General features: G+C 32.5%; 1 protein-coding gene across 1 annotated transcript; it reads right to left on the bottom strand.

Annotated features, from left to right (window-relative positions):
• Positions 1-4,356: 4,356 nt before the first annotated feature.
• LOC132743157 (major facilitator superfamily domain-containing protein 6-like protein B) lies at positions 4,357-12,827 on the bottom strand. The gene is made up of 2 exons (XM_060731684.1): positions 12,715-12,827; positions 4,357-8,267 (listed from the first exon to the last, which is right to left on the bottom strand). Exon 2 carries the CDS (start codon positions 8,153-8,155, stop codon positions 6,128-6,130), a length of 2,028 nt encoding a protein of 675 aa, XP_060587667.1. The 5' UTR covers positions 8,156-8,267; positions 12,715-12,827; the 3' UTR covers positions 4,357-6,127.
• Between the last annotated feature and the right edge of the window lie 8 nt (positions 12,828-12,835).

Raw genomic sequence — 12,835 nt, forward strand, 5'->3', positions numbered from 1 at the left:
GAAATTTACCTTTAAACAATACAATATTTTTCATGGGAATTTTTTCTCTTCAACAAAAACTTACTGATGACCAAAAGTGTTAATTCTTCCACAGGTGAACGTCGCGTGGCCATGACTTACACTATACCCCCTGTTCCCCCTCTACGACCCAAAACCCTTAAAACATCATCCAAACATCATAAAAATTGTCAAAAATAAATTTTATGAAAAAAAAATTTTTGACTCTAAAATTTTTTTTTCATAAAATTTATTTTTGTCAATACTTATGATGTTTGGATGATGTTTTAATAGAGGGGGAACAGGGTCATGGCCACGCGACGTTCTCCTTTGAATTCTTCCTGATGGCCAATAGCTTAACATCACCCAATTATCTAAAAGCATGGAGTTAAATTAATGCATATACCGTAATAGTTTATGCATAATAATTTAGAGGCATGCCCCTTTGCACACTGGTATTGCCATTATTATATTGCAGGTAAAGAAAACAATAAATAAACCATTCTATCCACATACACAAAATTATTATGGCTGATCAAAAAGCATAAAAAATTAAAAATCAATGTGATAAGTTGAAGGAATTCAATGTGATTAGTTGGAGGAATTCAATGTGATAAGTTGAAGGAATTCAATGTAATAAGTTAAGGAATTCAATGTGATAAGTTGTAGGAATTCAATGTGATGCAATATTTATAACAAAGAAAAGACTTACATTGAACATACAACAACAAAAATATGACTCTTTATGAATTCCAATATTTGGTATAGAGCACAGCCAACTTTTTCATGATGAGAAAAAACAATTATTGGTTGCAACTTTTTCGTTGTTGGAAAAAGTCAACTATTTTGTATTTTTGGTAAACATCCTTTTGTTAAAAAGAAACAGAAAACTATTTTGTTTAAAAAAATCTGTAAAAGAAATAAGTTATTTAAATAAATGTGTAACCAATTAAAGGAGAAGAGCGGATTAAATGGTGAACACATGGTGATAATCCTAAATGCTGGTACAAAAATATGACGAGACCACGTTCAATTCATGCGTAATAATGAGTGTTAAAGGCACATTCATCCTCAGAAATGAATATGTTTCCCCTGAGGAAAAGGCAAACCTTTGTTATATAATGCTTTAAATAATTGATTTCAATCAGGTCAGATGCTTATTACTTGAAGAAAATAATGCTGAATGTGGAATAAATAATATTTCTTTATATAAAATTGTACAATGTATTTGTATTCTATAAAAATACTGAATTACGGTAACTTCACTTAAAGCCAAAACGCAGAAATTGATAAGCTATGATGGACAAGGTCTCAGAACCGTTTCAGAATCTGCAGCACCAAACATGATAAACATTCAGGCATAATGGGCCTTTAAAAGGATGTTAAACATGATATGGTGAAATATACTATAAAAAGTTTAATATTTATACAATCACATTATTTTCATATTTATATGGTCATATATGAGAAGTTTCTCTGTTATTTAACTACACATGAAATTATGTAAGAAAACAGAGTAACATTGTTCCTTGCAAGATATTAAGCTGCTTTATACAGTAAATTTTGTCAAATTTGTAATTATATAGTGTATACACTACCTATTTTATTGCAGATTTACAAACCTCATTATTTCGTTACTTTGCTATGATTTTATGAGACACAACAGGACACACTGTCATTCAATAGCCTAATAAAGCTTTGTATCCTTTCAATACAGGACATGAAATGTGTACATATAAAAACTACATTTCAAGGTTAAAGCTAAGAAATACACAAGTTTGTTGTTCATCCACTAAACATAGTACAACAAGTATACATCAATGTAAATCATTCATTGCATTCATTCAAAACTAACAAATCTTAACACACTAACAAATAATGAATATTAGGGAAAAATGCTTAACGGTAAACAAAACAATAAAAGGCACATAGTTGTAAAATACAGTCATACAAAACCAAAAATTATAAAGTTATAAAAAAAGAGACATCAACAATATCTAAGGCACTAATGAAAGCACACATATGTACTTTTTTCCCGAAAAGACAATACTTTACTACATAATATCATTTTTTATGAAAAAAAAAAAATCCAGTTTCCATCCTAAAATATTTGTTTTGTTTTTTGTTGTTTTTTACGTTTTCATAATGAATGTCAAATTAATTACTTTGAGAGATAACTACACAAGGAAAATGGACAGTAAACTCTGACACAGAGAGAGATTTTTTCCCAAACAACAAGCTTCACCTGTTAGTAAAAATATCTTTTATTTACTGTCCAATGTAATTTTGTAAAGTAGGTATCATCTATATAGTAAACATTGCAACAAAGTGTCAAGAAAACATTCTTTTCCAGTGATATGGTTTTTATATTTCAAATAAAAGTGTATAAAACATAAATCAAAAAGCATCCTATAATGTTTTATTTGCTTTTTTTTGTGGTGGGAGGGTGTGTCTTTTATTTTTGAAGCCGTAATATTTTTGCACAACAAACCTTTGCTGAACCATTCCCTAATAATCTAATAAGTTTGAATGACTGTTGTAAGTTTAAACAGACTTCTCTACAAGTTCAAATTTGATAAAAGAAAATACTAAAGAGGCATACAATACCAGCAACTACAAGTGAAATAAAAACTGTCAGAAAATAACTTCTTTCAAAACTATTCGATTCAAATTCTACAATATCTTTTCACAAAATTTTACAATTATTTCTATCAATAATGCAAATATACAATGTAGTTAGTATTAAATATTGCTCAAGCACCTCAAAAATTGAGAAAGCTTTTATATCAAATGAGAATCACACACAATCACTTACACCGTCATCTATTCAGGGTATCAAAATACAATCATATATTATAAACCACAAATGTATTAAACAGAGATTCTTTTTTTCTTGTTTTTTGGCAACAGAGTAATTATGCTTCATTAATACAGAGCAAAAAGGTTGAGTTTAAAATTAACACAATAATATGGCATAACAAATGTTTATATACTAGTTAATTAACACTAAAGCAGCACACCTCCTGATTGATGCTAATTTTCATGAAAAATTTAAAAATGTATTTAAAAGTACAATATTGTGAAGTGAACAAAAAAAATAATTTAGACATTGCAAACATCTCTTGCAATCTACATAAATTACTAAAAAGAGGTCAAAATAAGCAAAATTGGCCCCGACTGCGTTAGTAACACAGTAGAAATACGATTATAAATACCACAAAATCAGCCCTTAATCGCATAAAACATGTTAATCAATAGTTGAATCTTTAAACATTTTACTTTTCTTAAAATTTAGCACATTTTTCTCAAATTTAATTTTCTTGAAATATTTCAGCTCATCTGGAGGTATGCAGCTTTAAGTGTATTGACAGTGATAATTCACAGAGTTGTCTAAGCCACTAATTTTACAGCCAGGCCAGCCTGTACTGCTGTACACTCTGACTCTGGCTCTAAAAGTTCAAACTGTTGGCAGCTCAATGTCACTCAACAGCTCAATGTTATCATATGACATTCATTTTGAAATCCCTCAAAATTATAATGGAACGTCCCAAAAACAAAGCAAGACATGTCCATTTCACAAATTAAGGAAAGTAAAAACTGGCAGACTGAGTTTACAAATATACAATTTTGTTAACTGGCTTTGTTTACTGTAGGTTTTCAAAACATTAAAGTGAATTGGCCTATAATGGAAGGTCGATAATAATATAAATAATCATGCAATATTTAGTATTGCAACATCAAACCACAAAAGAATGGAATACGGATGTTGTTGGAAAGTGTGAAATACATGATCCAATTTTATATATCTACATATACAGAAGATAATAAATTGTTTTAAAACAAATTTATATCATATATAACTGTTCATACTTAATATCATTTAAAACTCTTATCAACATTTTTTTCCAAGAATTTTTTCCAAGAATAAAATTATACTCCAAATGATACATTTTGATTGTTTTTTGTTGTTTTTTTTATCAATATTTGAAAGTCTTATGGAAAATGTCCCAATTGTAGACCAATCCACTTTAACAACATGCATTATTCTATTATTGTAAAATAAATATTACACAGATTAGCATATATCTATAAACAAAGTAACCCTTTCACTGGCTACAAGTTAGGTATACCCTGAACACATTTTATATACATTGTAGTAACCATATATTTGCCTGAAAGTAAAGTATGCCTGTTTTTTGGAATATGAAAACACTTATTTGGTATAATGGTATTATATGGTTACTATTACTATATGGCTTGAGATTAGAACAAAAATCATTTTATCATTACTTCTGTCATTTTCTCCCATAAAAATGTACGTATTTTATTAAAATGGATTGATCTGTAAAAAAAAAATAGAACTAAGGATCATAGTTCCTGTAATTCTTAGAAATTTTTCCAGAAAAAGAACGTTATTTCATGATAAAAGTTTGCACAGTAAAAAGGGTTAAATACACTGCAAAAATAATCAAAACTACCAGAAATAATCTACATTATAATCTCTTCTATTATTATCACATATGGAATGTAAATTTGTCTGGATTTCATGATAAGATATTATACAATAAATTACACATTTGTTCCACATATTTTCTGAGAAAAGTTCATATAGAAATACATGTAGGAGGCAAGAAGATATCATATTGTAATACAAATGTATGATGGAAGTAACATATGAGCCGCGTCACGACAAAACTAACATAATGCGTTTGCGACCAGCATGGATCCAGACCAGCCTGAGCATCCACGCAGTCTGATCAGGATCCATGCTGTTCGCTTACAAACCCTATTACAAGTAGAGAAACTGATTGCGAACAGCATGGATCCTGATCAGACTGCGCGGAGGCGCAGGCTGGTCTGGATCCATGCTGGTCGCAAACCCATTATGTTGGTTTTGTCATGACGTGGCTCATATAATGTTTGAGGAAGACATATCAATAATACAGTTTAGTTTTGAATAGCTGGAAGACAAATGTATGTAACAGGTGGCCACCATTATTTCTTGTCATTTTTTGTTGTAAGAAAGTGGTTTAGGCCTATATTGTTGCTCTTCCATTAAAACATTATTTTTACTGAATGGTCAAAACTTGAAAATGTAAAAAAACAAAACAAAAAGAAAACAACATTAAACTTAATTACTACTGTGCAAAGGTCTAAAAATGACAATTTAATTAGTGTAACTTTGATCAAATTTCTACAATTAAATGAACATGAATTACTATGGTACTCCAATCATTAGTAAGTTTAAATAGTTTCCTCTACATGTTAATAAGTGCACAAAAATGCAAGTATTTGTTTTGAGGAATTTTCGTTTTAGAAAAAAATCATTTGATTTAACTACATTTATTGCCAATGCTGTCAAAATTTAAACAACATTGATATTTTTTACCAAAAAAAAATTACAAAAATAATGTGATACAAGCTTGACAAAACTAACATTTAAATTGCTTATTTCTCCGGGAATGTAAAAATATATACATTTTCAAGAAACACATAGGGTAATTCTGCTTTAGCCATTGTATATCATTGAAGCATTTTGTTCAAAATTATTTGTTTTTTTTTTTATTTCAGGGAAGTTGACACATGATTTCTGAAGTTATCACAAAATATTACCAAACAACAAAGTACTAGATCTAACAAAATAGATATTGTCAACGAAAACTTTTGAAAAAATGATAAAAATATAGATTCTGCTATACATGTACATATCTTTTCTAAACATTTAACAAATAAAAAGATTTTTTTTCAAACAGTGAGCAAGAGACCTTAATGCATAAAAATCATTGTTTTTTACTTGTATACACCGATATACAAATCTATACATCAACCCCATCATTAAACACAACCAAAATAATACAAATGCTTGAATGCTGTCTCTAAATGGAATGCAAATTTTTATCACCAAAATTAGATAACATATGAATATATTTAAAACTGCTAAATCATTAAAGAAACACTAAACACAACCTCAAAAATTGAATGCTTATATGTGGTCCCCGAACTGGAATGCAAATTTTTCTCACCAAAATTAGATAACTTACAAAAATATTCAAAACATCTCATAGATCTTCTACAATCATGTCTTTACGTCACATATTTTTCTGTTAAATTATCTCTATTAGTCAGTAATCTACCGATCTTTAAGAGCATGCTCCAACCAATCATCTTCCACTGAATCAGAGTCATCACTTGCGTCATCCGAATTCAGCAGACGTGTATACTTTACATGGCTCCTGTCTTTTTCCTTACAACACCTTACACCCAAACACAAAATTGGGAACCAACCAACAGACAAAACAGATCCAGCCTGGAACAGGACAGCTGGCCCGTAAGTATCATAAATAACACCAGAAATCACGCTTCCGAAAGCAAACCCTAGGCCAAAGTAAACGGAAGACAAGATTGACCTGATGCTTCTACTTAAGGCTGGGGAAGTATTGAAGGAGGGGCTGCTAAGCACCGCCCACCACATTGCAGTGTGGGTAAACGCATGAGTAACCTCAGCGGGTATAACTGCCCAAGGTGTCGGTAAGAATGAGTAATAAAGACACCTGGCTGACAAAATGAGGAGAGAGAGGGTGACAACACCTCCACTCCCTATCTTTTTAATTAACTTGTCATTGAACAGCAACATTGGAATTTCAGATAGGGCGGCAATCATAATACAGACACCAAATGTGATCTCCTTGCTTCCCATATCAAACAGTAACCAGAACAAAAAGTTGTAGTAACTAGCGTATATGATTCCCATTATCAACAAAGTAATTGTAAACATAAGATTTCTCATATTACAGCAAACAACCCGAACTCCTTTCATGACTTTACTAGCATATTTGTACTTTTCTGATGTAACCATCGGGTAAAAAAATGCAACTAGGAAAGTTAACCCGAGGAAACCTGCGAACAAATAAAAATGCAACATGAACGGGTGAACAGATAGTCCAAATAGACAGTTAGTGTTGTCGATAATGAGGGCTACAATAACAGGTACAAGAATGTATGCAAAGGTAGACCAGATTCTCTGCATACCGTATTTTTCCATATCGTCAATACTTTCCAGGAATTCAAACCAGCCGTCATCTGCAATCTTTTCAATGGGACAGCACAGTGATTCACCAATCATGAGAATAACAAGTACCACAACAAACATCTCATTCTCTGTTACTCTTATGTGCTCACGAATTTCACTGAATTTCTTGGCCAAGGTTTCTTTGAAAGCCTGAAAAGAACTTTCTGTACTTTCATCAGTTTCTTTGTCCGTATTAGCAGCTTCGTCATCATCAGCTGCTCTTTTTCTACGTGTTGACAATCCACCCAGAAGTTCTTGGTCCTCTACTGGCAATGTCTTAATAGCTTTGTTAAAGAGCTTCAGTCCTGCATCAGTGCTTATTAAATCAGTTATAAGCTTCATCATTTCATTTTCATCAAGCTCCTGTAACTTTCGTTCTCGCACTCCAACTGCTTCTAATATTTCTCTTAGCAGTTGCTCAATTTTTTCATCATCATCAGAAGTTTCTTCAGCATTTGTTGGCTCAACTGTTGTACTTTTGAAACTAGCAACAGTTGTATCAATATCCTTTGCTTCTGTTACTGTATTTCCAACCTTCTCACTAGCATTGCTTTCTCCAGAAACAGGATTTGTGACAGTTTCAAAACTAACATTATTAGCAACAGGTGTTGCCACACTTGCACCAGTTTTTTCAAAACTTGCATTTGGATAAAGTGTCACAGAAGTTATTGCAGGTTTAGCCGTTGTCTGTTTATCCACTTTGTCCGCGATCTGAGACACGTTGATCGTTTCACTTTTTGTACTTGCACACTGGAGAGCAAATGCTTCATCATCCATGCTTGGTACTGCAGTGAGCGACAAGTATGTTGTGGACATAATGAGAATTGAAAACATCAACACACATCGTCTCCTGCCACATCGTACTGAACATTTCGACCATAGTGGTGCAAAAACAAGTCCTACGAGAGTCTTTGTCCCAATTGCAAGTCCAGTCTGTGTTGCAGAAAGACCCAACCTCTTCAGATATATTGTGAGAAATGGTATGAGGCATGCTTTACTTGCTGCCAAGAGGAAATTAAACAAATTGCAAAGAAAAATGGAACGGACTAAATTCACTGGTGCTGGAGCATCTAATGTTGCCATCTTCATATGAGCAGTTCTTCCAAAATTGAAAATTTAGTACGAAATCTTATTCACTGCAAGGAACATACAATATGACGCATTCTAGCTCCAACACTGGTTACCGGTAAATCTCATTAACCTGAAAATAGAACGGTTTTCATATTAATAACTATCTTAATAATCTACACTGTATATATATCTACATAATAGACTACATTTCAGATCTTTACACTTTATATTTAAGTTTAATAAAACATTTGAAATTTATTACTGTTAAAAGTTCATGTAAAGTTTATATTTATAAAAAAACCCAGGATTTCATATCATGACTACATGTACTTTGCTTACAAGTTACAATGTCTGACTCCCTAAATTTCATCCTTCAGACACAAAAAGACACATTTTAGGTCCTAGAATTTTCTTTTTTAATCTGTACATTGTTAACTGACAAATTATTCACACATGGCTTGTATTACTATTAGTAAATATTACACTGATTAAGGTGCAGTATCAACCATTAACAGAAACTCATGAAATTCTAAATTTCTATTCTGATAGGACTGTTACTATATATATGAGCCGCGCCATGACAAAACCAACATAATGGGTTTGCGACCAGCATGGATCCAGACCAGCCTGAGCATCCGCACAGTCTGATCAGGATCCATGCTGTTTGGTATCAGTTTCTCTACTTGTTATGAGGTCTGTAAGCGAACAGCATGGATCCTGATCAAACTGCGCGGATGCATAATTACATAACAGACAAGGCCAGTTAATAATGTCTTGAAGTTGAATATCTCAGGCATACAGCAGAATGGATATCCATGTGGGGCCAAAACATCTTAGGTACTTTAGGGCCAAAACATCTTTAGGCCGCAATGACCTAAAATCATTCAGAACTTGGCCTATTTTCCATCAGGACATATTGTCAACATTATTTCATTATAGTACTTATAGCGAGCTCAAAGAGCAGGCCCCAAAGCCAGCATTACAGTAACACAAGTATTTTCAAAAGTGATGATTTTGAAAACTTTAGCCAGAAGTTCAGCAAATAAGGGTAATTAATATGTTAATTTGCCTGTTCTTTATTAAAGGTTATTTTGGTTTACTGTCCTATCATTTTTAAAACAGGCCTGAAATCAGTATGATCAGACCCTGCACTATTTGCGAAAGTACTTTCCCCGAGCATGTTTGATAAATTTATACGTTATAAATATTGACTGATTGGTTCAAGTATTCTAAACAAGTTCAACTAATAAAAAAAATACAGTCAAAATATCCAAAGATGCCAATGATAAAACTGGATTTCAAACAATTTTTCCATATATGATAAAACTGGATTTCAAACAATTTTTCAATATATTTTTCAAAAATCATTCAACCGGAAAACCCGTGCAATATGCGCAAGGACTTGAGCTACAGATCAATCCTGAAAAGTTTCATTGAAATTGCATTAGTGGTATAAGAGAAGTAGTCCGGACAAACTTTAAAATTAAAAATTATTAAAGGGCCATAACTCTGACAAAAATCATTGAACCTGAAAATGCTGACAATATGCACAACTAGACTTCGTACTGATCATTCCTGTAAAGTTTGGATGAAATTGCACCATGAGGCGACACAATAAAAACTGAGGAATTCTGACTGAAATCGGATGTGTAGATTGGTCACCCGCGCACATCTATGGGAACCATAATTGGACAGGGAACCAGAATAACGGAAGCTGTGTATAAAATATCGAATGACAGTTTTAAAACGGAAAATGTAAAATGAAAATTGAAGGCGCCATTTTGTTTGAAAAAATCTGATAAATAAAAACATTTTTTTTGTCGAATTTTGTTGTGAAAACTATCTAGAATGAAGGAAAATGGTCTAACTAAGAAATGAATCCGAACACCAAAATGTTTTATTCAGTCGTTAACGCTGTATAGACGTTTAAAGTATTGTTTACGTGACGTCACAATGTAGCGCCAAACAGCACGTGCAAAACAATCAAATCAAGTACGCGATTTTAATGTCGCAAACGTTTTAAGTTTTACATTTATTTCACTTTTAATAACCTTTATTTCGCTTGAAAAATTATAGAGTGAAATAAAATAAACAAAGTTTTATCAACGTTTTCAAAACTCGTTATTCATTTAACGACAGGGGCGGAGCCATATTTAACACAGTACGTGTGACGTCACACGCACTCGTCACTGCATTTGAAATAAAAATGAGCGATTATTTCATACTATTTCACGTTAAAAGTACATCAAGCTCGCTTTGAGGCTTTGCCTTTTTCATATTATTGTACATTATATCAAATAAAAAAGTGGGAAACAACACACTTTGCATTTTGGTAATAGTTTTATTACAAATAAATGTCTTTTAAATGAGCCCTTGCAGACAGTTTTGCCTAATTTCATATTAACCATTTCATACAACTTATTTATTAGGGGACTTCCCTGTTCATAGGCTTTGCCTACTTTCTAGAGCTGTCATTGATGGAAATTTTTGTATTGATATATCTAGCTTAAGGTCCCTTGCGTACCCGTTTATATACTATGACATGACTTGAACATTGAAGATAACCCCTTAGGGAAAGTCCAGTCCAATAATAGTGCCAGGAATCTGACACGCTCGTATTCATTCATCGAACATGCCATGAAGTAAAGTGAAGCATACCTTGATAAAACTATATATAATCTGTTGATAAGCCAAGGATGGACAAATAAAAATCTTATTATGAATGCAGTGATTAATCTAGAAATTCCTTACAATGCGTCGGATGACGCACATGTTTGAAAACAATGAGTCCTGTAGCAAAATCAATGAGTCATGTAGCAAAATAAAAGCGTCTTTTTAATAGCAGATCCTTGACATGATTTGCATGTTTTTATAACAAGCGATTAAGTAATTAAAGTGCATAAAAAAGTTATTTTTGGTACTAATATTAATTGCAGGCAAAACAATTTTTATTGGCTGCTCAAAAATCTAATTTGAATAATTTATATTTTCTTACTACTTATGTCTAATACTGTGCATTATCCATTTTAATTGTTCGTAATTTGCACAAAATGTCCCTCTTACACTGTATACATACTGACGACTTTTATTGCTCCTTGTATGCCTCTGTGTAGAAAGCATACACAGACAGACCTTTTGATCATGAAAAAAAGTCATGCACAATGTTACCCTGATTGGTTAATCACCCTGTCAAATATTCTGATGACGTAATAGACATCTTTTTTTGTTACACTCCGCGTGAACTTGAGTGACCTTAGGGGAAATCATTACACACCTGTCATAATTATTATTCTGTAACTTACAGCATTTCTTAAAATAGCAACACTTTTTTTTAGTTACCGATAATTATTTAAAATATTATGTAGATTAATGATTTTTTGTTTGCTTTATTGGATTAAATTTACGGTAGTAGAAATGCAGTAGTAGGTGGAAGAGGGATTAGGTAAGTAGATAACTTGGAAAAATGCTATAGGGAAATGGATAAACTCAAGAATATGCGTAATTGCAGGGAAATGGGTAACCTGTTGCTGTTGGTACCAGTTTTGTCTGGATAACTAAATAACATACAATATAACTTTGGCCATTTGCTGACGATTTTCCTGTGCCCTTCTCATTTTTAGCGCCAATGTCTGCATATTTCACCATTGTAGGCGAATCGCTCTTATGCAAAATGGACGCTCTGATTGGCTAATGCCGATAATGGGCGGTTACCGATCACAAGCAACAATTGCTTGGTATTTAACGTTTCAAGCAAATGGGGGATGAGTCTTGCACTTGTTATCATCGGAAATTAAATTATTCAACTGAAGAAATTGAAAAATTATTCAACTAATGAAATTAAAGTAATCAATCTGTACATAGAAATCACTAATCGTGATATTTTGGATTATAAACTTCCTGATTTGCATGCGTCAGATTGAACGCACATATTTTGAAACTGTGCGTCTTTTTCGATTTTTATGCGTATTTTACGCAAGATGCACATCTAGATTAATCACTGATGAATGTAAACTACATAATAGTTTCCAACAGGTAAAAATTTTGGCACTTGGCCGCCAAGGTATGCTTCACTTTACTTCAAGGCATGTTCGATGAATGAATACGAGCGTGTCAGATTCCTGGCACGATTATTGGTGGACTTTCCTTATGGGGTTGTCTTCAAAGTTCACGTCATGTCATAGTATATAAACGGGTACGCTGAAGACCTTAAGCTAGTGAAAGTGAGGTATCGATATTGTATCGGATGATGAATATTGATGATATATATTGATAACGCGATATTCAATGACAACCCTATTTCTTTCATATTCTAAAATATAGAATGGATCGTATTAGCCCAAGAAACCGCATTTTAAATTATGTTCAATTTATTTTCATAAAAATAAGAAAATGTCGGACAAATTGATCGAGGGTAATTTAACACAAACACCGGTCTCAAGTTAAACTGAGTAAATTTGCAGGACTTTAAGAATGAAGTTCTTCAGTAAGCTTTCAGAATGCAAAGTACTATATATAGTTCAAGCCCCTAATGTTTTAAATCGCACAGCGTGATATTCCTTTCTAAATCATGATCTAACCTGTTCACATCGTAGTTAGATCCTGGTTGCCACGTTTCGGCATCAACTGCATATTGTCGTAAACATGTTTAGACGATTCTCGAATAGATCTACTTAGTTGTTCTACACATTGAATAACATT

Source organism: Ruditapes philippinarum, unplaced genomic scaffold, assembly GCF_026571515.1.
Source record: "Ruditapes philippinarum isolate M1 unplaced genomic scaffold, ASM2657151v2 ctg8641_1_1_1_1, whole genome shotgun sequence".
NCBI lineage: Eukaryota > Metazoa > Mollusca > Bivalvia > Venerida > Veneridae > Ruditapes > Ruditapes philippinarum.